The sequence below is a fragment of the Cynoglossus semilaevis genome, chromosome 14 (genome assembly GCF_000523025.1).
Source record: "Cynoglossus semilaevis isolate Cse_v1.0 chromosome 14, Cse_v1.0, whole genome shotgun sequence".
NCBI classification, from domain to species: Eukaryota; Metazoa; Chordata; class Actinopteri; order Pleuronectiformes; family Cynoglossidae; genus Cynoglossus; species Cynoglossus semilaevis.
The window spans coordinates 8,921,041-8,948,678 of record NC_024320.1 but is presented as its reverse complement, the minus strand read 5'-3'; the positions used below and the strand labels follow the sequence as shown (position 1 = coordinate 8,948,678).

Below are 27,638 nucleotides of genomic sequence, written 5' to 3'. Positions count from 1 at the left end.
AGATTTAGCTACATTATAGTCACACCTCACCACAGACTAGTCTCCTGTAGGACAATATTCTTAGTGGTCAATAAGGTAAAAAAAAAAATCAGAACAAAAACCATGATGTATAAAATATCCAAAGGTCATCGAGGTCAAATATGACAATGAACAGCACATATGGTATAGAGAGGGTTTGTCAGATGAGAATCAGCAGTGGTGGTGAAGCTGTACTCTGAGTAGTAAATGAACTTTTATTTTGAAATTCAAGGCTGCTCTCCTGTCTCCTCTGTGACTTTTTCCACTTTTTTTAAAGAAGCTCAATAAAGACTTTTATTTTGATGGGACTCTTCACCCTAAGCCTGGTGGTTGGGGACCTATGATTTATAACACACACACTCAAATAAAAAAAAAAATGTCACAATTTCATGAACTTTGTTCATCAAAAAAAAACCTCTCCTTTACATGTTGAAGAATAAAAAAGGAAATAATAAAACTAAGCTCTGATCATGATGTAAATTGTTGTTTGGCCTCATCTCACTGCGAACTAATCTGGGTAGTTTATAGATCAAGAGGAGCAGGAGGAGGAGGAGGAGGAAGAGGCTCAGCTTCTCTCCTCTGCTCCGTCTGGATATTTTTTGGACATCTGAAGGTCGTCATGAGAAATAAATGAAGTTTGGATTTTCAGACAGAAACCTGATGATGCAGTCCAGATCCACCTGAGCTCTCCGCTCAATAAAGTCAGATTCTTTTTTATCCTCCTCTCCTTCCTCCTTCACACAAACAAGCTCAAACATCAGACTTTGCTCTTTGAGTTTAAGGTGTGGACAAATGAAGGCCGTCTCGTTTCTGGTTCTGTCCTCGTGCTGCATCTCTGTCTCTGCTCTTGGACTGAAAGGGTGTCCCCTCAGAATGCAGTGGTTTAAGTTCCTTTGTGGTCCAGCCTCTTCTTCATCTTCCTCTTCTTCGTCGTCTTCATCTTCTACCAATGCTAAATAATGCCAGAGACGCTGGTGAGGATCAGGGCCTTCAGGGGCCGACGGCATCTTCAGTGTCTTCATTGTGTCTCATAATGACTTCCCTATTGAGAAGGACCTTTGTGACCTCAGACACAGACAGTGTGACAGCGTGGTCCACCGCAGCCTGCAGCCCGACACACACACACACACACACACACACACGCAGCAGCCTCTAACCAGCAGCAGACACAAGAAGTAACAAGGTTTTGGTGCCATCTGTGGTCAGGAGGTCAGCAAATTGTCCACATGACCACAGAGACTTTAACGTCAGAGGTCTGATGGTGACACCAGGCTCCAGGGAGCAAATGTGTGCTTTTCTTGATCTTTCTTTTTTTTATTTAATGTTCATTAACGTTAGCCTGTTAGATTTGGTTTTCAGCTGCAAAAAACTTGCTGTCTGTGTGACTAATGTTTGACATTTAATAGTTTTAATAACGCACTCTCCCACACCAGAGTCCAGAAAATCAGTGATTTTAGCTTACAGACCAAACATCAGTCTAAGAATGACACAGTTCCAAAAAGATGCATCTTAAATTGTATTATTATATTATTGCAGGGTAGTACATGTATTTGTGGGTCTGTGTTAACATACAGCTGTGTTTTTTTACACCTCCCCTAACTCTGAAAACCTTAGCTAACCCTTTAAACCAACATTTTCCCATCACCACCCTGCAGTGTTTGTTCTCAAACAGTTTTTCATTTTTTACCCCTCCTCGTCTCTGATCACAGGGTTCCTGAAGCCCCAGTGCTCGCTGGCTCCGCCCATGGATCGAGGTCGTTCAGGTGAAGCCTGCTCCTGCTTCAGTGGCATGTGTCCTCTGCACCAGCGTCGTCTGTCCTCAGGTAACACCGCCAACACCGAGTGTTTGTTCACACGTTCAGTATGTGTGTCTTCGGCGTGAGAGGCAGCTCAACATCAGACCCAGCATCTTCTGGTGCGGGGTCTGATGGTGGAGTTACGGAGTGGAGGAGGTCGACAGTTCTCACCACCGTCACTGGTTGTTTTTATTGAATCTTTATCTTATTTAAACCTGTATCAGCTTCAACTCCTCTCTTTGATTCAGAGATAAAAGGTGAAAGATGTTTTTTTTTCTTCTGCCACTGGAACATTTGAACACAAACGCATACAGTACATGTGACTCAGATGTGACTCAGAAGTGCAGCATGTGTGCTTGTTAAACACACACACACACACATTTGTGTTTGAGAGGGAAGTGGCGATGTTTGACTAATGTGTGAGGAGAGACTTAATTAGTTTGAAGGATCATGTGATTTTCCTGCAGCTGTTATCGTCTTCACCTTGTCCTCAGTCAAATCTGTTTGTGTGTTTACAAAACTGCACTCATTATTCAAATTAAAAAAGAAATTCCTCTGATGTTTTTATCCTGCTAATGGCTCAGCTGATCTGGACGCAGATTTCGGTTGGTCATAAACACGCGGTCCTCCTTCATGCTGGCTGTGGATCAGAATGTAGAGCTGCTCCTCTTTCAACCAGACGGTTGGTGGTTTAATCCTTGGCCCAAATACATGCTGATGTGTCCCTGGACAAAGACACTTGAATCAAACGACTGTGGTCCCTGGACAGCAGCGATGTCAGAATTTAGGAATCAAATTTAGATGAAGATTTAATGCTGATTTTTAAATGGACAAAAATCCATATTGTCCAAAGTTAGGATTGAAAACAGAACTGAAAATAAAGGATTCCTGGTTCTGACTCTACTGGTGTAAACATGTCTCATCCTGTCCCATACACCAGAGTCCTGAGCAGGGGAAGAAAAGAGGGACGTTGAGGACGTTCGTAACGGAAATTCCGTCTGGGAGTTTTAATAACAGCTTGTCACTGATGAGATTCTCAGAGTTTCTCTGATTCCTCTCTGTCTGAGTTGTTTTTTTTAGTTGTTTTTCTGAGCCATCGCCTCTGGTCACAGGTGTGTCTGCCTCCTGCCTTTTCTCTTTTTTTTACGTGATTGATGTTGTCTTTGCATGTGGAGCCACACTGACAGACAGGTTAACTGCTCCTTGGCTCCGCCCCCTCAGCCTTACAGACAAGCAGGTTGTGACTTCACTGCAAGTTCTGAGCTGAAGTCTGTGGAATGTTTTAATGAGTCACCTGTGTGACTTACAGGAACCTGTGGTTAAAGCTGAGGTTTTTTATTCAGTGTCAGGGTTTGGTATACAGGGCCAGAAGAAGGAGAGGAAAAGGAAGAAGAGGGGAAAAGGAGGAGAAGGAGGAGGAGGAGGAGGAAGAGGAGATGACATGGGATTTATCTGTTTTATAGTGGAGCCCATTGACAGTCAAACAAATCAGTTCCTCTGCTCTGTTAAACAGTTCCACAGTACAGTACCAAGGCCCCTGGTTTCTGTCCTCTTGGAACCATATGGTCCTAACAGTACCAAGACCAGTACCATGTTGGTGGCTTCAGCGCTTAAAAGTCTTCAGGGTTCATGGGCCAAAATCATTGGTTCTAAAAAAAAAAAAAAACTAATATTTGATTTTACTTCTGTTCTGATTCTGATTGTTTAATGTGGTCATTCAAAATTATAATTAAATATTATAGTATTATTTATATTGTTAGCATTAGAATTCTTTTTGAGAATATTTCATCAAGGACTGCAGTTATCTTTTTTCAATAAGGTTTTTTTTATACCTTTTTGTCGAGTTTTTGTTCTGACAGTTGAGTCGTGTTTAGAAACAACGTCACGATAATGACGAAGAGCTAAATCTGTCCTTTTTATACATTTTCATTTCTTATAAGACATAGTTCCACCTCTGGCCTTGTCTTCATTCCTGTGGAGTCTGGAGCTGGTCCTCAGTGGTAGTCAAGCCTGCTCAGATACTGTATCTCCTTCACTCCTGTCTCTTTCATTGGCAAATATTTTTTCCTGAACATGTTTGAGCCTGACAATTGGCCGAGCTGCAGGGTTGTATTTTTTTTTTTTTTCGCCCAGCAGCCTCTCCCTCACTAATCATGACAGAAGACTACATCTTTTATTTATTTTTAACCGTCACACCCTGCAGAAGGAGTGGGTTTATTTCACTCACAGAGTCCCCATCACAAATGTATGGACTGGTTCTGCTTTTTCAGGTTAAAAAACCAACATCAGTTATTTGACTGTGGGGTCACCAACAGTCATCAAGCATAAAAACTAAAGAGAAAGTATTTATGTTCAGTCCAAGTCCTTTATTCATTCACGCCAATCACTGTGCGTGGTCCAGTGCAGAAAAGTCCATCAAGTTGAGTGTTTTTAACTCAGATTATTGCCTCTGATCAGGCTGAGATCTGTAGAACCAGGACCAGGCCTGAGTCCTGGACTTTCTAAAACCCTGTAATAATAATCATGGCTCTAATTATGGAACGTGTTTCTATAAATCCGGCAAATTCTCCTGCAATTCCAGCGTTCTAGCTCCGCTCCACCGCCGCGGCCACAATGACAAGCTGCTGTGGTTAGCAGGCAGAGGATTCTGGGAAAGTTCAGTGTCCAGGGCTGCCGCTCTCATGTGGACCCGTGTGGACTGATGTGGTCCGGCTCCGGTTTCAGTGGTTTCTCATTGTTTATAATTTTTTTCAAAAACAACTTTTTTACTGGAAGGGGAGTGTGAGAAAGTTTATTTACTACTAAAACTGGACTCGAGAAGAAAATAAGAAGATTCTCAATGAGACGACAGACAAAAGAAGATTAATGAGACAAAAAGATTGGATTCAGTGTGTGAGGAGGTGGAGCAGAGAAGGAGACGGGAAGGAGCCGAGTGTGAAAACGTTTTTTTTTTTTCTTCTGTTGAATGGTGACTTTTCAAAAGTCAAAGTAATTATTGATTGTTTTTATTTAAACCCTGTCATGGGAGGAGTTCAGCTCTTCTCTTTATGTATGAGGTGAGTGAGGAGACAGTGTGGAGGAACAGAGCTTTTTCCTCCTCCTGCTCCTGCTCCTCCTCCTCCTCCTCCTCCTCCTGACAATGGCGGCCTTGTGCAGTGATTGGGTCTGTCCTCAGTGAAACCAGCACAGGAATGGAAAAGATTATCCACAGGAATGTCTGGGGTGCCCTCAAACCGAGCGGGCCCTGTCACCGACCAATCAGAGAGCAGGGGGGCCCGCTGAACCAGCCAGAGAGAGAGAGAGAGAGAGAGACAGAAGGGGTGAGAGAGAGAGAGAGAGAGAGAGAGGCTAATTTTTTCCTGATGAACTCAGCCGCTGCCTTCTCCCATAATGCACTCTGACTGCCAGAAACACACATATGTTCCATGTTTAGAGGGTCCGAATGACAGAACCAATTCTGATCCTGGTTCTGAGGAGGGGGGAGGGGCTCCTCTCATCATTATTACTCCCCCCCGGCTCGGCGCCCTGTCATTTCCATGTTCTTCTCTTTGGCAGTAGAGTTAAATTCACTCTGTCACATCTGAACCTGCTCAGCTCTGAACAGCTGACCCTTTATATTCATACCACACATGTATATATATTTACTGTATGTGTAGGTGTGTGTATATATGTTTGATTGACTTCAGATCCTGGACTCCAGTCTCGCCTGTTTCCCAGGCCGATGTCCTGCAAAGGTCATCAGGTCACAAATGCGCAGCTCGTTAGTCTCGGCTGCTCGCCATCTTTCCTGAACTCTGATTGGCTGGACTATCCTGATGAAGAAGCTTTTTTGTAAATTAACAACTGGTGTTCAGTTTACATCAGGTCAGAGAAGTGGAGTTTGGCAAAGACTGGGAAAACTGGATAGTGTGCACTGCTCCTTTAATTGATATAAATGTGACCGAACCCACAGTGAGAAACTTTGAAGAGTTAGTCTGAACACACACACATTCACCTGTAGGTACACACACATGCTGATACACACTCACACACAGAGGTTCATTGTTCGACACAAACTCTATAATTAAAAACAGAAAAACTCATTTTTTCAATATAATATGGAGACATTTCTGACAAAAAATACAGTTCATTCAAAGTTAACCTTCACATTTAAAGTTACTAAATCACATGACCAATGTATTACAATCATGAACCTGCCTGAATATATTGAAATAGTCCAGACGGTTGATAAGTGGTTCATACCTCCCACCACCATGAGAAGAACTTAATGGTCGTCACAGGGTGAGAGACTGTTATCACACTGGTAATTAGGTGTATTTAGCTTCAGTCCTGCTCTGCTCACAGGTTTTCACAAAATCAGCAAAGATTAACAAAATGAATAATTTAACAATAATAAATGGTTAATAATGCTGATGCTGTTTTTGCTGCTGCTCTCAACAGGAGAGAGTCCATTAGTCTAGAACCCAACGACCAGTCACTGTGTTTAAGTGTTTAAATCACACTTAAATGGAAACTGAAACTGAAATCTGTGTTTAAGTTAAAACACACTTAAATGGAAACTGAAACTGAAAATTGTTTTACAAAAAACTTTTACTTTTTTCCAGGACCTCTTGAATTTACTAATTTACTATTTAATTTATGTTTCATTTTATATTCTTTTTCTTCTTATTATTGTCTTTTGGTCAATTTTACCTGTTTTTGCAGCTGGTCGTTTTTAAACCACATTTTCTATTTGAGTTTTACTGTAAGTTATGTCTGGACTGCCAATCAAGTGTCCTTTTCCAACAATTAAAAAAATACATAAAGCTGTAAAAACACTTAAAAGTAGTGAGAAAATTGCTAAAGGTTAGCCATATATAGCCAACTGAGGAAACGCGTTTGTTCAGTCAACTCTTAGTCAAACCTCAGAGTCAAAGACTCAACGCTGGGATTGGTTTTTTTCTTCACTCAGACCCTGGTTCTGCTGCCAGGAGGTTTGGACCAGGACTGTTTTCTCTCCTTTATTTTTCATATTCCTCTTTGTTTTATTTTTCTTGCTGTTCTGTCTTGTGGTGACAGTGAAGATTGACAGCAGGAGAGTTGGACTCAGAATCCTCCTTCTGTCTGTTTGTCACGCTGGGTCTCAGGGGTTTATGGCCTTGAAACAGTTGTGCTGTGACATCAGAAATGTCCTGCTCTGTCCACATCTCTGTTGTTGAGAAGGTCATGGACTAGCTGAGGTTTGTCTCAGGAGACACTGGGATTGACCAAATCTGACAGAATATGTCTTCACTGAAGTGGACATTGTTCTTGTTTTATCTCCTGTGGTTCAGAACATCTCACAGTTGTTCATTGTTCTGTAGTCTGTCTTTTTTCTGAGCTCTGTCCTAGATGTTCACCGTCTTGTTTATAGCCGTTTAGCTGAGATGTAGCTTTGTAAAGAGCAACACTGAATTTAAACTCTGCACTTAATAATTAATTTACTTGAAAATTCAAACCGTTCCTCTGATTTTTTTTCTACGACTGAGCGATGAACTCTGGACTTAGTTTTTAAGTCCCTGGCCTCACTAAGGCCAGCGCCCCTGTGATTGGCCGGGTCAAGGATGTAGATGGAGTTTGTCATGCCTGAGGTGAACTCCCAGACTAGCTGATTTTAATTGGGACCAATAGTGTTAAAGAGTCACCCTCTGTTCCCCGCCTGCACCTGGGGATTTGAACCATCAGACACTCTGCGCCTCATCTCGATTCACCAGAACCGCTTGTTCTGTGTGGGATAAACTGTCAGGCACCGCTGTGGCAGAACAGTGTGGTTTGGACTGATGGAGGACAGTCATGGTGAGCCGTGTCTCTGTGACGCAGTGCCATCTTTTATCTGTTTTTTATTGCCTCCAGCTTGTTCTCTCGTGACTGAATGTCATCCAGGAGGAGGCTCAGCATCTTTATTTTTTATTTTAAAAATTGAAGAAAAAAAATCACACTGACAAACCAGTTCTATGGTTTGTTTAACAGCTCCTATCCTGGATAAAGTAATTATTAATACGACAAGCATCAGCAATTTCCACTCCATCAGTGGAGGAGCAGCAGTAGGAAGAGGAGAAGGAGGAGGAGAAGGAGGAGCATCGCGGTGTTGATGCTAAAATGATTGGACATGTCTGACATTAAACGCTGGAAGTAAGGGAGAGTGAAAAAAAAAAACAAAACCCACTGAGTTGTGGATGTGAAGACCACCTGACCTGACCTCACCTACTCCCCTCTTTCTCTCTGGCTCCGCCCACACATTCCAACAAATGTCAAACAGGAAGTCAGCATGTTGGCCTGAGGATGGAGGTCAGTTGGTCAGAGGGGAATGACCTGCTGATGTCACATGTGTCTCTGTTCCAGCAGCAGCAGCAGAGTACACTAATGCAGGCGTGTGCGTGAGGCTGGAGTGAGTCTGAGTGGAGTGTGTCCTTGGAGAGCAGAGTGTGGACGGACACGAGCAGCAGATAATGGAAATGTCATGTTAGGACTGAGCAGGAACATCACGACTGAGAAGAAGCTCTGGTCTCAGGGTCCATAAACTCATGTGACGCGTTAGTGTCTGTAGACTGAACAGGAGGAGGAGCTGAAGAGGTCGGGGCGGGGACTGAAGCCAAAGTCACACAGGGACGGTCAACAAAAATGATTGGGATTGATCCTTTATTTGTGTATCTGGTCAGTAACTGTGACCTTCACCTCCTGCTGTAGCAGACGTCCAGGATCAATGACACAGATTTCAGGGACATTTAGGCTTCAGGTCGCTACTAAAGGAAACGGAAAAAAAACTCTACTATGTGGTGCATCCATAGAAGAGCTGGCTGATGACTCGGCAGCAGTCGCTGCTGTTTACATGCTGACTTTCCCTCTCGGCTGCAGGCGGAATCTCCCAGTGAGGAGTTAATCGTCTGTGTGATACCGTTGCACTAAATATTATGAAAGGCAGGAGAACATCGTGTCCTGGTGTCTTCCTGCTGCTCACAGCCAAGATGCTGACATCTGTGTGTCAGTGGGGCGACCCTCTTCTCAGGACACGGGATTACAGACGGACTTAAGCAGCAGCAGCAGCAGCAGCGTGTCAGTGACCTGATGCTGATAATGATCGTGGAGTTGTTTGTTTAACTCTGCTCCTGCTGCCGTCTGTGCTTCTGTGTTCTCATACACACTGTGTGTGTGTGTGTGTGTGTGTGTGTAATATTGCTGAGTCTGCTTAGAGCTGGGACTCTGTCAGGTGTTACATGTGAATGTGACACCTCTATGAAAGGCTCAGTGTGTGTATCTGCTCTCCCAGTGCACGTGCAGTGCGTACACGTGCAGAGAGCTGACGGTCACAGGAAGTGACCCGTGACATCATAACACAGTTCTTCCTGTCGTCCATCTGTTCTGGGGATAAAAAAAGAGCTTCAGCCAGGAGCCAATTGTTCTGTTCAGTGATGGGGTGAGACTTTCGTCACTGATGTGCTGCGTGACCTCTGATCAGAACTCTGTGACCTCTGTGTTCTCACTCCCTTATCTCCTCTGCTCCTGGGTTCAATCTCTGGACTTTAGAACCTCTCATCTAACACATGAGAACATGTTTGATTTAGAAGGTTTTTACTTCACCTAGACTCAAATTTGTGGGGAAGGGGGGGGGGAATCATGGAAATAAATATTAGAAAAATCAAGAACAGAAAAAACTTAGTATGACAAGTGACAAGAATGTTTTACTCAGTGTCTTTCTTTTTTTTTAAAAAAAAAACCTCAGCCATCAATTAGATCAAAAATAAAAAAGGGACTCAAACAAATCTTTCTGTATATTTGTATGTGTTTATATTTAAAACTCTTTTAAAAATCTAAGCTAAAGGCTAATGCAAAATAACATTGCACATTTGGCCACCCTAAATCGTTATGTAAGTAAGAAAATAACATGATGATAAACAGATGAATGTGCTGACCTGTCCAGTCAGAAGGTCAACTTCAGATTAAGACATTTATTTGAAAATTTGTCCTGCAGTCAAATGTTGAGACAGACTGGAGGTAGATTCTCCTGCAGCTGAGTGAGAACATCATGTCTCAGTTTCTTCTAAACTCTAACGTCCAGCGCAGATCTTCAGTCATTCTTCTGACAGTTTTCAGAATGTTCTGTCAGAGCGAGAGATGCTGCTGTGGGTTCTGGATGGTTCCAGTGTGACCAGAACTCTGCTCTGGTTTCTCTCTCTTTGACCTTTCCTGGTCTGGATACTGATGTTCCACACAGTGACATGTTGAGTTGGTTCTTCAGGACTTGAAGAACTTCTGCCTGTTCTCCATATTTACATCTGTGTTTCATGTCCCAGCTCTCTTGGTGCAGCGGAGCAGGAAGTCAGGAATGGGGAAGAGTATCTTCCTGTTTGTGAGACAGGAAGTGACAGGTTCAGCTGACAGGAAGTGACTCTTTCAGCTCTGAGTCAGAGAGAATTAATAACCCACTTATCAAACATGACAGAAGTGAGAGTGACAGTAAATATAGTCTGGACGGAGCTGTGCAGGCTGCTGTGGTGACGTTGGTGTGACATTGATGTGGTGGAAGAGTGATGGCTGAGAGGTGGCATCCATCACTCCATTCATCCATCAATCCATTCATGCAACCAACTATCAATCCATCCATCCAACCATCAATCCATCCATCCATTCATTAATCCATCCATTCATCCATTCATTCAACCATCCAACCGTCCAACCATCCATTCATCCATCCATTAATCCACTGATTCCACCAGCTGTTCATTCAACCATCCATCCATCTGAAGATGCTTCTCAATCTTCATCCCTTTTTAAAATGATTTCATATTTTGCCTGCTGACCTCTGCTGACCCCTGACCCTCCAGAGCTGATCTGTCCGTTCAGCTTCCGTCTCTGTTCTGAATTGACGAGGTTCAAGGTCTAAAATATAACAGGTTAACGTCCATATATGGTGAAGGCTGCTGATGCTGTAGAACACTGAGTATAAACTGCTGGCCCATGGGTCGAATCTGGCCTACTGAACCATCCAATCAGATCCACGACTGGATTCCAAAATAAATTCCTTACCCGTGCTCCTGTGCGGATGAAATAAGTCAAAGTTAGTGAAAAGAATTAGGACGTAGTGAAGCTAATGACATTATATAAAAGGTTAGAACTTAGAATGTCTGGAACGACCTTCTGTTGACCTTTCCATTCCTTCCTCCACAGAAACATTTGAAGCCCCATAGTTTCTTCATATACCTGCCACTCCCTCCCTGCCTCCTTCTTTTGCTCACTTTTCACCTAGTCACCTTCACCTCATCCTCCACCGACTTCTTCTTCGTTGTCCTTCACTTCCTTCCTGAGGAGCAGGCAGATGAAGCTGAGATGATCCACAGGGAGTTTGTGTGAAGTGACTGATAAAGACTGAGTCTTAATCCAACCTCAGGCTTCACACACACACACACACACACACACTCTCTTTTCTTTTCTCTTTTCTCTCACTATCTCCTCTTGTCTCCTTCTCCGGTCTCTTCTCTTTTCTTTTCTCTTTTCTCCCACTATCTCCTCTTGTCTCCTTCTCCGGTCCTCCCCAGTCTCCTCCTTGCCTCTTCTTTTTTCCTGTCTGGTCTCCCTCCTGATCTGTGTTTTATAGGTGATTAAACTTTGGGTGATCCTCATCTCCTCCTCTCAGCTCCTCATCTCCTCGGCTCCACTGATATTTCCCGGGATCTCATTGGTTCTTTCACTCATCACCTCCTCCCGTTCAGATCCATCTTCTCTGATTTTCATAAGCTTCTCCTTCTCCTCTGTATTCACGTCCTGCGGTACCTCATCAGCGTTTGTTTCTTTGTCCGATAGCAGAAGAATTGAGGAGGTGAGGAGAGGGGGAGAAACTCTGGGACCATTAAGAGTGGGAGAAGAATCAGGTTGTAGAATCAGAATGAAGATTTTTATTTTTTATTAAGAAGAGTGAGAAAAATCAGAATCAGGACCTGAATTTTCTGAGTTTCGACATTTTATCCTGCAGAATTTTCACTCCTGAAAAACTCAGGTCAAGTTTTTGAATTTCATGGTTTCAGCGGCTGATGTTTACAGGGTGATATGCTCTTTAACTCTGACTCCTATAAAAGTCTATTTAAGGGCAAGAGAAACGAGTAATTGAGTCTTCTGCTCTAATTGGTTAAATCATGAGTCATATCTGTGTGTGGAGGCGGGGCTTTTCTCTAACGTTGTTTTCTTTCATTCAGGCTCAAACTGCAGCAGTTTCTCACATTTTTGAAGTCTTTGTACAGAAAGTCAGACTTTGTTTGTTCCAGATGGTTTTGTTTGGCCACAATTGGGGGGAAAAAAGAAAAACTTTTGTCTTTTTTTTCTGTCATTTTGATCTTTGAAAGTGTCTTAACCAGAAAATCCAATCCAGAAAGTTCACTCACACACTCATCTATTCAACCTGTTTCTAATCCGACTGTTCCAAAGAAAACTTTTTATTGGAAACAGACTGAACGGTCCGACAGCCCTGGCAGTAATGATCCGTCTCTGACAGACAGGACTGAAATGTCTTATAAACACAACAACAGTCGACACATCCAAACATCACTGCTGTAAGTGACTCAACACCATTTATTAAAACCACTGACGCTGGATTTCAACCGTTAAAGTGACACTTGTCAGTTGTTGATGACCATAATGTTGACTATTTAAAAGTTGCGTTTAGTTGAACATCAGAGCAGCAAACCCCCTCAAAGAACCGCAGATAAAAACACGAACCACTCATTTTTAATTATTTGGAGCTAACAGTAAACACGGCTGATTCTTCGTCGTCCTGATGTTTCTCAGACTTTCAGTATGTTTTTATTTCAGACTGAAGCAGAGCTGCACTCTGAAAATCCCCCTCATCTGTGAGTGGAAAAACCCTGTTAGAGCAAGTTTTTAAATGCTGTGTGTATGTTGGAGATCTGCCAGAAAAAAAATCTCTGCTAATGAAAACTTCAGTTTAGTTCAGTTTAGTCAGCATCAGGATCAGGATCAGGACTGGCCCTGCAGATCAGGCCTTCGTCCATCAGCTGGGCCGTGATGTGGAATGGTCCTAGTCGCATACGGGTCAAACACTGAGCTGCTGCTGGTTCTGCTCTGTCAGTCTAAACTAAAAGTCGCACTGCAGCCAGTCACAAGTTTAAAGTAGAAACTATATAATATTAAAATAAAAGCCAAAATATTTCTTATGAAATTCTGATGGAAAACACACTCACCACAGGTGGTCACATGACTGCTGTTTGTTATGTGACTATAACTGAGGTTCATCACTTTCTAAAACTGACATCTGTGCAGATCCTGTGCAGGAATCAATGGAAACGCAGCAGTAACAACTGGAGCAGGAGTAGCATACGTACCAGCAGCAGCAGTAAGAGCAGCAGCAGCAGCTGCTGCATGATTATTGCCGTGTCTTCCCAGGACACCACAGACTCTGGGCTGTGAACCTGGATTATCCTTGAACATTCTGGATTATCCTGGACTCTGGGGAGATTAGGTGTGAGCAGAAATATAGACATCGGAAACAGAGCAGTGAGAAAAGGAGATGAGAGATTATCTACATGTGGACCGTGTGTCTGCTCCACTCTACAGCCTGCACTTTCACTGATGACATCACTTCTACACCTACCATGAACCTCCACATCTTTTTCTCACTCCACAGTCACTGCACGCAGGTGAACGAGAGACGTTCACTGACATCAGGAAAATACAATTCAATCCTAATATCATTTTATTAAATGGTTTTGAATGTGTCAACAGATCATAGTCAACTGGCTGTGTACATTGAACAGATATTGTTGATGAATGAAACTCACACTGTATCCGTTAGTCAGTGATAAAACAGACCTTCAGACCAACATTAACTTTGTTTTTTTGTTGTTGTTGTTTGTTTTTGTGCTGTGGTTAACTTTGAGTTCATCAGTGAGGTCCAGGACCTGAGGACTGGCACCAGACCACAGGTCCTGCTCTGTTGCTGTTGTTAACTAAGTTAACTTTAACTAACTCAGTTAAAGTTTCACTTTCATCCTGACAGCTCAGTCTGATCAGTGACTCAAGTTTTTGTTTTAGTGATTTTCTTCTTCACTCTGATATTAATGAGAGGCTGGTTTTATTCCTCTTCTCGCGGCCTCTTCCTTCAGCACGTACTCGCATAGTTTCCCATCACTGGCCACCAACCCCTCCTCCACCTACCACCACCCACAATCCCCTTCCTCCCCCTGACCAGTGGACTTCTCTTCTCAAACTTCTCCTCACTTTCTCTTCTCCCTCTGCTGCTGTCGTTCATTGAATTCATCTTCAGTGTGTTCATCCATCGATCAATCTGTCTCCACCCATCCTTCTGCACCTCCTCCTCCTCCTTCTTCTGCTCTCCGTCTCAGCCGTCACTCCCCAGAGAGACAGAACAGAGAACAGAGAGAGAGAGCAGTGGAAGGCCAGGAGTCAGAACCCGCTCCGTTTGGATTTCATTAAAAGGCAGAGCAGCAACTCTGAACCTGGAACAAAAGAACCGTCATCAGAGATAAGAACAGACAGGAGAGAGAAGACGGTTCCTTGTGTCTGTCCTCAGTAAATCCAGGAAAATAGAGCTGTGATTTTAGTTCTCTGACCTAGAACCTGAACCTGAAACCTGGAGTTTCTGTTCTCACAGCCCATGTCAGTTCAAACAGCTCTGATAAATCGGTTCTAAACACCTCATCTGGTGATATGCTGGGTTTTTTGGTTTTGGTTCGTTTCTGTGAAAACTTCTGATGGAACTTGTGATTGGATAGAAATTGGACACAAAACTCTTTCACCACAGACACTATAATGGATAAGAGACAGTACCAGGGACAATGGGCAGTATCAGGGGCCAGGGGCAGTACCAGAGGTTAGGGGCAGTAGCAGGGACCAGGGCTATGTTTCCTCCTGCTACATTACTGCTATTGATCCCTGCACTCATACCTTTCTGGCACCAGTTCTTGCAGCGTTTATCCACATGGTTTCTGTTGTTCTTGTCCTGAAAAAGGAGAATGTTACTGTCTGTAGTTTGTGCACTGGTTAATGCTCTTCATGTTCCTTAGAGTGGAATCATGGAAACAGTCGCAGGAACTGTCCCCCCTCTCTGGTGCTGGTACTGTGGTTAACTGCCACAATCCGGTACTGTATTATCCTGTTGTAGAGCCTGCTGTGAAACCACTTCCTGGTAGTGTGTGTGTGTGTGTTTCTGTGTGTGTGTGTCTGATGATCAGTGTCATCTGTGTCGTTCCTTTTCTCTGAGTCATCAGTGTTACATTCCTTTTCCTGTTGTTGCTGTAGTGAAGAAACACCTCTGTGTTCTAATTGACATCATTAATCATCCCAGAGAGAAGCTTACCACACACACACACACACACACACACACACTGTGGCACCTTTTCTGCTCTGCATTATTGTTTGACCTTTTTAGCTTATACACAATTAGCATATTCGTCCAAAATGTACTCTTTGACTCTGATTGGGCGACACAAATTTAGCTAAGAAACTAGCTAGCCGTCGGGCTAAAGGACTACACGTTGGTAAAGAATGAAGTTAAAGTAAGAGTAGAAGAACTGTAGCAGTTTTTGATATAATAAAATCATCAAAATTAGCCTCTGTGTGTGTGTGTGTGTGTGTTGGTGCCAGACACACTCTTGGTCCGCTGCCTGCGGCCGTGTCTATTTCGCCAGTGAATGGCTCCATCTGTTGTTTTATCAGTGGCTGGATCACAGCTTCCTGACTGAGAAACCTTCGGATTCTGTTCTGTCTCTGAACAGACATCTGCCGATACCACACACGCACACACACACCCCACACACACCACACACACGCACAGACACAAGTATTTTATTTTGTGTTGGAGAAAAGAAAAAGTCATTTCCTGTGGCTGACAGGAGGTCCAGACTCTGATAATAAGATCATCAGAGTTGAAGCTCCACACACTGCTCTCTCTGATCATTTGGCTTTTGTTTGACTCACAATCATCTCAGAATGTATTCAGCCAGGATACATGTAGATGAAAAAGGACCAGTCCTGACAAAGAGTCAGAGTAGGGGATGTTTCCTCAGAACCACAGGCTGCTGACTCAACACGGACACCACACTAGGCTTTTGTTACTGATGTTGGTGCTGTTTCTGAAGAAGATGATGATGATGCAGGTGATCAGTGCTTTCAAACCCCTGTGACATCATCAGGTCTGTTGTGGGAAATGATCCACTTTCATGTAATTGTTGATATAGTTTGAAAACCATTATTCATTTAATGACGGTAGTTGGCCTTTGCTTTGCCACTAGTTGGAAGCATATGGCTATAAAAACAGAGACCCAGGGCTGTTCAATTCCTGTGTGTGCATCAGTGTTGTGTTCAACTAAACAGACCCAGGTTTCACACTGAGTAGTCAAATTGTGAGCAAACTAAACTAAGAGATGAAAATATTTTATTACATTGACATTTTTGTTTGATAGTGTGCTGTGGGATTTTAGCTTTAGCTAGTTACCATTAATCTAACCAAATGACTAGTTTCCTTGCTGCTTCAGGTCCATGCTGCTAAATCTTGATGCTCCTTCACATTTATGCAGCTCCATCCTCCTCCATTCTCCATTCACCACATGAATTTCCATCATCTCCGATCTCCCCTTCATGCACCTTTACCTCAGTCTATGTCTGTGTCCTCCTCTTCCTCTTTGTCCACTGCGATTAGGAGGTCGTTGGGATCACACTGAGTCTGGAGCTCTTTTTCTGATCAGATTTTCTTCTTTTTCTTTCCTACAGAGTTAATGTGAAGCTTGTTTCAACTTGAACTCTCCTCCTGGTTCAAACCCAGGTGCTTTCTTTACTGATGGTGATTGTTGCGTCTGTGTTTGTCGTCTTCTTTCAGAAGTGTTTAAAGACGTGACAATGACAGACCGTGGTGCGTGTGTACATTTGTGATTAAACATGTTGCAGCTGTGAGGGTGGAGACAGATCCTCGTAGATCCTTCAGACTCTGTCCTCCACCTGCTCAGACGTTCAAATTAGTTGGATTGAAGATCAGGAAACACAGTCTGGTATTTTCTCAGGTTCTGTTGATGTAATATTTAAAGGCACACAAAAAGACAGAATAAATGGGTTCCATGAAAAACGTATATTTTTCATAGATTTCCCAGTTCAACTTCTGTGAATCTCTACAGACTTTTATCTTCGGATTCTTCTTTTCTGAAAATCTTGTTGTTTTTGCTGATCACTGTTTTTTTCAGCCATGGGATTTTGGTGCAGGATGGAAATGTACACTTGACAAATACATAGTAACCCTTGTTAACAAACCCACAACCATGTCGACCCTACAACCATTAAGTAGGGAATTGAACCCACACTAGGGATACAACGATACACTCAACTCACAATACAATATGATTTCAGTATTTTGTTCACAATATGTGGGTCACAGCCAACATTTTTAGGCACATACCACCACCTTGTGTACTAAAGTGTGTAGTCTCATGGTATGACCACTGACTTTTTGTGATAAGGCGGCCTACTCCCACACCTAAATGCCCAAATCATATTTTATTCTAACCGATGTGACTTGTCACACATTTGTATCGATTTTTAACCAATTCACGATGCGTTCAATCCTTGGACCACACCCAGGGCAAGGATTAAACCCACAACCATGTGGATCCAAGAACCCACAACCAACTGTCAAACCCATAAACCATGTTAACTATAACCACTCAACCATGTGAGGTGGTTGATTTTGGTTTTATCAGAATACCAGTTGGACCTGAGTTTCATCAAAAATGCTAATAATGGAAGTTGAGGTGTTTGGTCATCATTAGTCTCGGCTGAGGGTAGTCTGTAGGGTTAGTTAAACACACAAACATAAACATACACACATCAGCTGACTGCTGAACAAATGTCAGTTCAAGTCGTTTGTCGGCCAACATGAATTAATCCTACGACAAAACAAACACAAAAACTGTTGTCACCTGATGCAGTGTTTCTCAAACTCTCTCTCTCTCTCTCTCTCTCTCTCCATCTCTTGTCTTTTCACTTCTGTCCCCTTTACCTTCTCCTCCCCCTCTATTTTCATCTGATCATTCATTTCACTTCAATCCTATTTTATTCCTCTTTTTTCTCCTTCCCTCTCCTTCTTACCATGTACTTCTCCTTTTTATATTCATACTTCCTCTCCTCCTCATTGCACCCCCTACTACCTAAACTCCTTTGTTTCCTCTTTCTTTCCTTCGTCTCACCATCTTTCCCCCCAAACCCTCTCTCTCTCCTCTTCTCTCTGGGGGGAATTAGGACACAGTCCTATTCATCCTGCTGTAATCCTACACTAACAACATGAATACACACACACACACACCCGTGCACACATATGTTACTGTATGTTCTGTGACTTTTCTCATGTTCATCACTGATCACATGTAACACTGACTCCTGTGAGTCACGCTCACAGACAGATCTAGAGTTGTGTGTGTGTGTGTGTGTGTGTGTGTGTGTGTAGGAAGTGCAGCACAGGACGCAGTATATTGCAGGAAGTATTCGGCTGGGCTGACAGTCAGGGTTCAGGGTCGGTGCCGTGATGCAGAGATTTCTAACCTTCTCCACCGTCTACATTCACAAGAGGTTTTAGAGAAGACAGCTGACATCAGACAGGTCTGGACTGAGAGCTGTCATCTGTCAAGCTCTGACTCTTTAACACCAAACTGAGTCTGACTTCTCCCTGGTTAATTCAATCTCACAGGAAGACAGAGAACAAGTGAATCCAACAGCCAATCACTGCTCTGTGGTTTTTTCGTTCTTATTTTTTTCTGCTGCCACTGCAGGAAAATCAGCTCCAATGAAGTTAAATGTTTAATTTATTCATTTCATTCATGTCGAAGAAGAGCCGGCCGTGGATTCTCTGCAGTTCCACCTCAGTTTGAGGGAAACGTGGCTGCTGTTCTCAACAGTCACATGAATTATAGATTTACTTCAAGTCACTTCCTCAGGAAAAAAACTCTGCAGTGAAAATTCTGATTGTTCAACTGCGAAAGAAAAGTAAAAGTTGGCCCAGAAATAGGTAAAAAAAAAAAAAATAGGCCAAAAATACAGTACGACCAAACTTGGTGAAGAAGACAGCTAAAAGTTAGCACTGTAATAAAGAGAAATAAATATAATCGCTAGGAAATGTGGGCAGAAAATAAGGCAGAAAAGTTGGCTAAGTATAACTGTGAGGTAGTCTGACATATACTGTAGCAAAGTCAAATAGCTCAGAATAAACCAACTACTTTGCAAAAAGCTACTAAAATAACAAATTGCTGTGAAGTCCGGACCTAATCCCCCCAAAAAACTAAAATTAGCTGACAGTTGACCTAGAAATGCCAAAAAAAGGTAAAAGATGGAGAAGTAATAATTTCCTGTTTTGTGTTTTTTTTCCTGCACAGACTCTTCAGGTCACATGACCTCCTCGCCTCTCAGCTCACCCACATCTCATCGAGGAATGCACCCATCTCTACTCAGCCCGACTGCCATGGGTCCTTCTGGCTCCCTGCACTCCCCCATCAGCACGCTCAGCTCTCCCATGAACGGCATGACCTCGCCATTCTCTGTCATCAGCTCGCCTATGGGGCCGCACTCCATGACCTCTCCCGGGATGGGCTATGGATCCAGCGTCAGCCCACAGGTATGACCAGCCCTATGAATTAGAGCCAGATCTTCAACCTAATTAGTAAACATAGCTGCCAAAATACGAACTCCTACACAGATAGGAGCTCCTGGTTCACTGCTGCGGTCAGTTTGTGTCACTGGGCTGTAGAGTCAACACAGTGGAAGTTGACTGATGCAACAGTGGATTTTCTCTATGGACTTTGGTCTGTGAGCTAAAATCACTGATTTTCTCTATGGTTTTTGGTCTGTGAGCTAAAATCACTGACTTTCTTTATGGACTTTGGTGTGGTATGAAGAATGTTTTACAAACTCTTATTTTCTTGTTCTTGTCTCACAGTGAGATCAGGATTTGAACTCATTGTGATCCTCATTAACAAATTTAATCAGAACTCTGATTCTAGTCCAGATGGGACTGGTACAGGGTGGTCCCTGTACCAGTGCAGAGGTGGAGTTGAAGGTTTAACAGTTAAACCACCTGCAACAGTGAAACTTGTTGTGCAGGAAAGGTGGAGAGCAGAGGTCTGTTGTGGTCTGACAGAGAAGGTGGCATCTCTCTGTGGTGATGGTTCTCAGGGTGTGGTGGTTTTTCAGAAGTCCTGATTTCAGTCATAAACTGTCAGTTGTCTTCTTCTGATAACTTACTAAATAACTAACCAGGTCATGGCATCTTCTGCTGGCCTTAACCTGGAACTTGAAGCACCATGAAGAATTCCCACATATCTGCGCCTCACACCACCACATCGTTCCAGGAAAACAGATAACCAGTACCAAACGGTTCTTATTACAGTGACTGCAGCCTCCATTGTCCTCTTGTGGCAGGAAACACAGTTTTTAGATTCCTGGTCACAATAAAACCCATGTTGGGGACAGCATGTGTGTGTGACTCTTTATATTCTTACCAGTTCCTGGTACTAGTTTGATCAGTACTAACCAAAAAAATTACCGTTACTCTTAACAATCCCTGGTACCAGTCCCTTTTGTAAAAACACATGGTACCAGCTGTGATAGAACTGAGCCTGGACCCATTCCCCTATATTGTAAAGTAAGCTGCGGTGGTCCGTGCCCTGGTCAAAATGTGATGAAACCATACATCAATAAACCCAAATGTTGATTTCTCGCCCCCTGGAGGTGGATCCAGACCACTGCAGACCCATCTGTGGTCTTGTCCCTGGGCTTGAACTCAGTCAGGATGTTGGATCACTGCAGCTGGAAAGGATTAGAGTCTGGGTTTGGAACCGGTTTCTCTGATCCAGTAACAATAGTGTGAACTGTCTGTCTGCCTGCTGGTTCTTTTTTTCTGGTACTTTGTGAAAGTGCTGTGTTTTCATTTTCTGTTCCTCCGTTCCTTGTCTTTTCTTCTGGAATCTTCTCTGTCCCGCTCAATAAAGTTTCCTGACAAGATGATGATCCAAAGACAGGAAACAGTTCCTCTGTTTGGAACTGTACTGATATTTCTATAGGACCTTGACACAATCCTAATCCAACTAATTACAAAATATTTTAATATACTGTATATTATATATTTAAAAATGATTTCTTGTGAGTACCAGTTCCTCTGTTGGGCCTATTTGAATTTCTCAGTGTTCCAAAACAGCATGTCCGCAAATCTTTACCTGAGAAAAACAATAACTCTAAACCAGTACTTCCAGACTAACCAGTACTTCCAAAGAAAACGGTACCTTTGGAAAAAAAGAAAGCAGTACCTCAAGGCAAAAAAAGTACCTCTACAGCGGGCTAATAAAGCTGCAATGAATCACCATCTAATTAATTCTACACATTAGTTCCACTTCCTGGAAGCAGCTGTGTAGGGGAAACATCAGGCTCTAAAATGACTCTAAATCGGTACCTGGAGACTGCTTTGGCACAGAGGGGGAAAAAAAACAGTTCTCCGTCCTCCTGCTTCATCTGTGAGTTGATGGACGTCTGAGAGCTTTAACAGTTCCCTCAGGACGGAACACACTGGCTCATTGTGCTGCCATTAGAACCAATCAGAGTGATGTCATGGTGAGGGAGCGCGGTCAGGACCAGGAGGAGGAGCTGCAGCCAGGGGAGGAGGAGTGGGGGCAGGAGGGAGGTGGGGGACCAGGAGCAGCAAGGAAAGAACTGAGAGGAGGAACAGTAGGGGAGGTGCACCTCCCTCAGTGTGTGCAAGTTTGAGTCTCCAGGCGACAAACAGCAGCTCATTCATCCGATCGTGACGTCATTGAAGAAAATCACTCCAGCGTTTTTCTCTCACTGTTCCCAGAAACTTGTTGAAGTTATTTTTACACCAGATGTCCAGAAAGTCCACTTCTTCTGAGGCTGAGCATTTTGCTTCATGACTGATACAAGGTGACACTAACACAGTTCTATTTCCTGGGGTTGGAATGGTCATGGTGATTCCTGGTACTATTTTCTGGAACCATCACTCTCTGGTTCCTTCTCTGTTCTCCATGTTGTTGGTTTTTGGAGTGTTGAATTAACATGAATGAAGAAAAGGGACTCTTTCAGAGAGGAACACAGGAGTGTCTCCGCCTCTGGTTCAGAGACATGTCAGGACGTGCACATGAGGCTGTGCATGTGAGGACACGTCTGTCCAATGTCAGTGAGGTCACAGCAGTACAGATCTGTGAAGAGGATGAACTGAAGCTGGAATAGAATAGTCAGTCCCTCAGGAACCAGACCACAGATGCCAGGTCTCTGAGGCAGAGACTTTGTCTGCATGGTTCAGAGGTGATACAGAGGTGTAACATTGGGAATAATGAAGAAGTTCCAAGAACTACTTGGTTTCTAAAGAAAACTACTGGTACTGTATGCTGAAAGTACAGCACACACATGAGAAATGCTTCATTTTATCTGCAGAAGCTCAGTAGGAGAGGGAAACCTTCCAGCTGTCAAGAAAAATGTGAGAATGGGCTGAAGAGCTGTCTCCTTGCTGAAGACGTTCCTCAGAGAGGACTGGAAAACTTAATTAAAACTACATTAATGATTCATGAATCCAGAGTCATTAATGAGTAGTTTAAGAGAATTCAGTCAATCGTCCCACCCTCCTGATCATGTACAAAACTCAAGGCCAACGTAGTGGCAGTGGAGACACGGATCTTCAGGTGGCTAAACAGTTGGTTAGTGTATGGTGTTTTTTTTCTCTATGGACTTTGGTCTGTGAAGTTAGTGTCTGCTTGTGAATTAAAGACTGTCTTTGATTTTGAGGTTTAGCTCAGACCATAGTAAAGACTTTTTGCTGCTGTGAACCTGAAGGTTTGGTGTGGACATTTTTAAAGTTTTGCAGTGAAATTACTTCTCACTCTCTGTTCTAATTAAACTTTTCCGAGACGGTAAAAAAAAAAAAAGAAGTACAGCTTTAACTTTTGTTCTTAGGATGAATAGTTCCAGGAAGCTGTGGATCAGAGACATGAATTGTCTTGTTGAATTCCTCTCTACACTCTGTTTCCTCCTCCTGACTCTCTAAATGTACAGTTTGTCATTCCACACATATTTGCAGACGACCCCTGAAATACATCCACGTTCTGCTGAGCTCTGCCGTTTCAACACGTGCGCGCTCCTGTCCACGTGTCTGCTGATTTGTTTGTTGGCACTGGTCAGACTGAGAACCAGCCTGAAGGTTAGAGAGGAGAAGGTCCATTAGCTCAGAGACCTGATCCTCCTCTCTGCTGATATGTCTGTAGATGGTGTAGATGACGCACGCACCACAGAGAGGAACAGGAGGAGGAGCAGGAGGAGGAGCAGGAGGAGGAACAGGAGAAGGAGCAGGAGGAGGAGGAAGGAGGTGAAGGAAGTGATGGTGTTGAGGGGTCACAGGTGAAAGGTCAGGAGGGGTTATCTTCAGATGACATCAGGAGCAGAAACCTGTGTCCTCCTCTCTTCACCTCCTCTTCTGTCGACACCAAGTTGTTTCCTCCAAACACCCTGTAGATTAGATTCTTGTTTCTGCTGTTGTTTTGGTTTTTTTGGAAGTGTTTGAGGAGTGAAGTTAGAAGTGAAGTCAATGGAGTAAAAAGAAGTGATGTCGACCACTATCTTCAAGGTTTTCCAGGTCGAGGTTGTGTTTAAGAGCACGTTGGGAAGAAGGTTCTGTTCTGTGTGAGGACATGCTGTAGAGAAAGTTCTGTCCCTGCTCACGTCTTCCTGCGACATGTCTTTTTTTTATTTGAAAGCAGTATGAATATAACTTTAATTCTCTGTGTTTAAAATAAAAAATGAACAGAGTGAGAAAGAGAAGGTGCCCTTGAACTAGAGGAGCTCCACATGAGGCAGCAGCAGCAGCAGCAGCGGCAGCAGCTAGTAGCAGAGCTGCAGCAGGATTTGACGTCTTCCTTTTGAAGTGTCTTTATGAGCAGAGTCTGTGCTGTGAATCCAACTAAGCTGGTCTTAAAGACAAACCTGCTCCGTCTTTTCTCCTCCGTCACTCCTGGGACCAGTCTCCTCTGTTTCAGCAGCCAGCATGTTGTGCTAGAATACTAATGCTCTCCTCCACTGGCAGCAGCAGCAGCAGCAGTAGCAGCAGCAGTAGTAGCAGCAGCAGTATGTGTGTGTGTTTCCAGACACCTCCTGAAACTGAATCTCAGGAATAAAAATTATCTTAATCCTCATTATAATTGGACTAAAGACTAAAGTTACTGCGGAAAAATGTTTTATTTCACAGAATTAAAGCAAATTTCAAATGAACTTTGGTTTTGTGGAACACAGTCATGTTTCATACAAAACAGTACCAGGACTTCCAGGTTGTCCAAGGTCTTCATAGAGCAGTGTCCATGGTTCAGGTAACTTGAACAAAGGTTCCTGGTACTGTTTTTTGAGATGATTAAACTCTGCGCACACATTTCTCTCTCCGTGACTCTGAATGTCTCCATCATCTCCACCTGAAGCTCCTCTGGAGCAGTGGGTGAATCACGTGTCAGCACTGTGTAGAATCTGACACCTTCAGAACCGAGCCCACATCCTCCAAAACAACTTACATAACAGCAGAGGCTCAGCTGCTGCAGCAGCACACAGACGTTCCTGGAGCTTCCCCTGGTTAGTCCATTCTCTCCAGGCCGTGAAAAGTTCCCTGCTTCATTTCACTCTGTTTTATTTTTTTCGTCCTGTGTGATGAGGACGAGGACGAGGAAGGATCAGACCCCGGACGGCCTCACATGTGTGTGTGTTTTCACAGGGGGACACACATGTTGTCTATTTCCAGAGTCACTCATGAGCCCCTTTAATGTCCCCCTCACTGTCCAGTGAACAGAAAAGAAGCTCCCACCTCCTCCCCCACCACACCCCCTGCTCTGACACCGTGGGGAGTAATGTCTCTGAGATAGTGTTGCACTTTGACTGAAAATAGACTCTGAGTCGTTTCTGTCTCTGTCTCTGTGACTGTTTGTGTATGTGTATGTGTGTGTGTGTGCGTGTCAGTGTGTGTCAGTGCGTCTGTGTGTCAGTGTCAGACAGAGGGCTTTATCACAGACACTCTCAACTCTTTCAGTGTTAGCACTGCAACAGAGGAAGAAAATACACATTTAATTCACACGGCTGACTGAGGTAAGGCTGCAATGTGTGTGTGTGCAAGTGTGTGTGTGTGTGTGCATGCATTTGTCTCTTAAAACTCAGTGTTGACAACATTTAGTGAGATAAACTTAGAGCATGAAGTTCCATGCCTTCTCCTCTAGGGGCCCCGTGTAAATCTTTTATATAAAGGGGGGCTTGTTGAAGTGGTAATATGTGAAACTCATCTGATTGGTCAAATGTGTTTCCTACTAATAAATGTTTCTATCTACAGTAAACGTGTGGATTAAGGACTTGAACTGGAGGTTTTATGTTGATGGTTAGTGTGAATGCAGGTGTGAATGGTTGTTTGAATGGTTAAATGGTTGTTGTCTGTACATGTGAGAGGATGGATGGGCCCGTGGTTGGATGACCAAATGGTAGACGATGGACGGAAGGATGAAGGGAGGGATGGATAGGTGGATGGAGGGATAAACAAACTTGTAGATAACGGATGAATGGAATGATGGATGGATGATCAACAGTACATTGGGGAATGGATGGATGGATGGAGGGATGGATGGATGGATAGACTGATGGATGGATGGATGAATGAGTGAATGAACAGATGGATGGATTGATGGATGGACTGATGGATGGATGGACTGATAAAGAGATGATGAATGGATGGACATATGGATGGATGAAGAGTTGACCTGTGGTCCAGCCTGTGTAGAGACAGTGTAGAGACCAAATGGTTGAATTTGGTTGAAGAATTCTTCTTTGTCTTCTGACAGAGGCTCTGGTCTGAGAACTTGTCCAAACACCACAGACCAGAACTTTATCATATGTGTGTTTTGTGTTTTTTTAAATCTTTTTGTGACTTTTAGATTTCACTAATCGACCCGTGCATTATTGCCATATTTTTAGCACACCGTCTTTGTGCAGCTGAAGTGCTGTCTGTGTCTCCTGGTAAACAAAGGCGAGGACACCAGCCTGTGTTTGTCTCCTCATTAGGAGAACAGAATGTCTCCAGCTCAGGCTGCAGACACTGACTGTGTCCTCAGGAGGAGCTAAATTTAGCAGCAGAACGTGTCTGAGCCGTTGGATCTGTCATATACACATATTCATGACAACACGTCTGGACACATACGTCCACGTGTCTCCTGTCACCGCTCAGAGGCTGCGTTTGACATCTGTCCTCCGCCGTAGGACAGGACAGGAACCTCATCCTTCAACAGGCTCCTCAGAAGAAAGTTTGAGTTTGAATTTTTCAACGGTTTCCAGAACAATTAAATCAATGTTAGAACTGTTTTTAGACTGGGCTTGTCTGTCGCCTGTCTGTTGCTCATCTGTTAGCGCTTTTTTTTAGCATCCTTACCTTTATTCACGGAAAGTTCTGCTGACTTTTCTGACACTAAATAATCTTTTGTTGCAGTTTTGTTCTTTTTTTAGACGTAGATCAGTTTTTTCTTGTACCTTTCAGTGGCAGCTGGTGAAAAATATTCTAGGTGGCGCTGTGCCATTTTAATCCAGTTTCAGTCACTATCCTAATACAGTTTAACACAAGCAGCAGGATACAGGTGTGCTGTGGAAGGAAAAGTCGAGGCATTTTTACTCAATAAGATAAACGAACGTTTTGCGTTTGAAAGTGAACATGGAAACACGTTATTTATTCTTACTTATACACTCAAGGCTGTTGACTGTTACACCAGCGACACCTTGTGGTGTACATGAAACACGCCTTAGTATTTCAGATATCGACTCTGGCACAGAGAGATTCAGCCGGGGCAACAAGTTTATCGTCCTTAAGCCATCAGATTCCACGATGCTGATTGGATACATTTCTGTTGCAGGTGCATATATCATGTCAGCAACAGGTCAGTGATTGGCTGTGTAGCTGCACTGACTGGACGCTGTTTCTAGAGCCCCAGAAGCTCAGAAGACGTTAGAAGAGAGATGAGCCAGAAGCTGTTTTCCACAAAAATATGATTTATATTTTATACATGACATGCTATAGTGAATTTTAAGCTCATTCTCGAATGTTAAAATGTTTATAAGAAATAATCCAAAATACCAGGGGTGCAGCGCAGCAGCCTCCGCTGGTAAAAGTTTAGGCTAATAGTGGGCTCATATTTAGCAGCTTCAGAGTGTTTGATGAAATGATTCCTCCTTTGTTTTAGGCATTTTGTCTGAGCTGTTGCTCAGATTTGCTTACAATTTAAATATAGTGCAATTTTAACCGGAGCGCTGAAAGACACGTCAGGGTGATTTGTCTCATTTCCTTGGGTACATCCAGTATTTCAGGATCATCTCTGCTCCACACCCCGGCGTCTCTGTCCTGTGAAAACAGCATGTTGCAGCTTAGAGTCATTAGTCTCCCTCTATGTGCTTCATTTTTTATCAAAAAGCTGCGGGAGGTAACTTTAATATGAATTTAAATTTTTTTTTAAACTCCAGTGATGGAGGAAGAGATCGTTTGAGTTAAAAGACCAGAGGCTGCAGTTCCTCCTCTGCTGCTGCTGGAACAAGCGCTGTGTCTTTATTCCGCTGTACTGTTAAATTTTGCAGTGGAGTTGAGCTGCAGCTGAACATTTGGCAGCCGATGGGGGCTTGTTGAGAACATGAATAAAAGAGTTCCTGTGGAGGAGTGGTGCAGGATCCTGCTGCGCCAGATTTAGATCAGAAACAGAAGGGTTGAGGGAGGGGGTGGGGGGATGCAGAGACAGCAGTGAAGGAAGA

General features: G+C 43.4%; 1 protein-coding gene across 2 annotated transcripts in view; it reads left to right on the top strand.

Moving 5' to 3' along the window:
• rxraa (retinoid X receptor, alpha a) overlaps positions 1-27,638 on the top strand; it is a 63,692-nt gene that overhangs the window by 15,099 nt on the left and 20,955 nt on the right. For both annotated transcript variants that reach the window (XM_008324905.3, XM_008324904.3), the window contains exons 2-3: positions 1,728-1,841; positions 19,211-19,449. In XM_008324905.3, the coding sequence (XP_008323127.1) occupies positions 1,728-1,841; positions 19,211-19,449 (353 nt within the window). The remainder of the gene's footprint in view (positions 1-1,727; positions 1,842-19,210; positions 19,450-27,638) is intronic.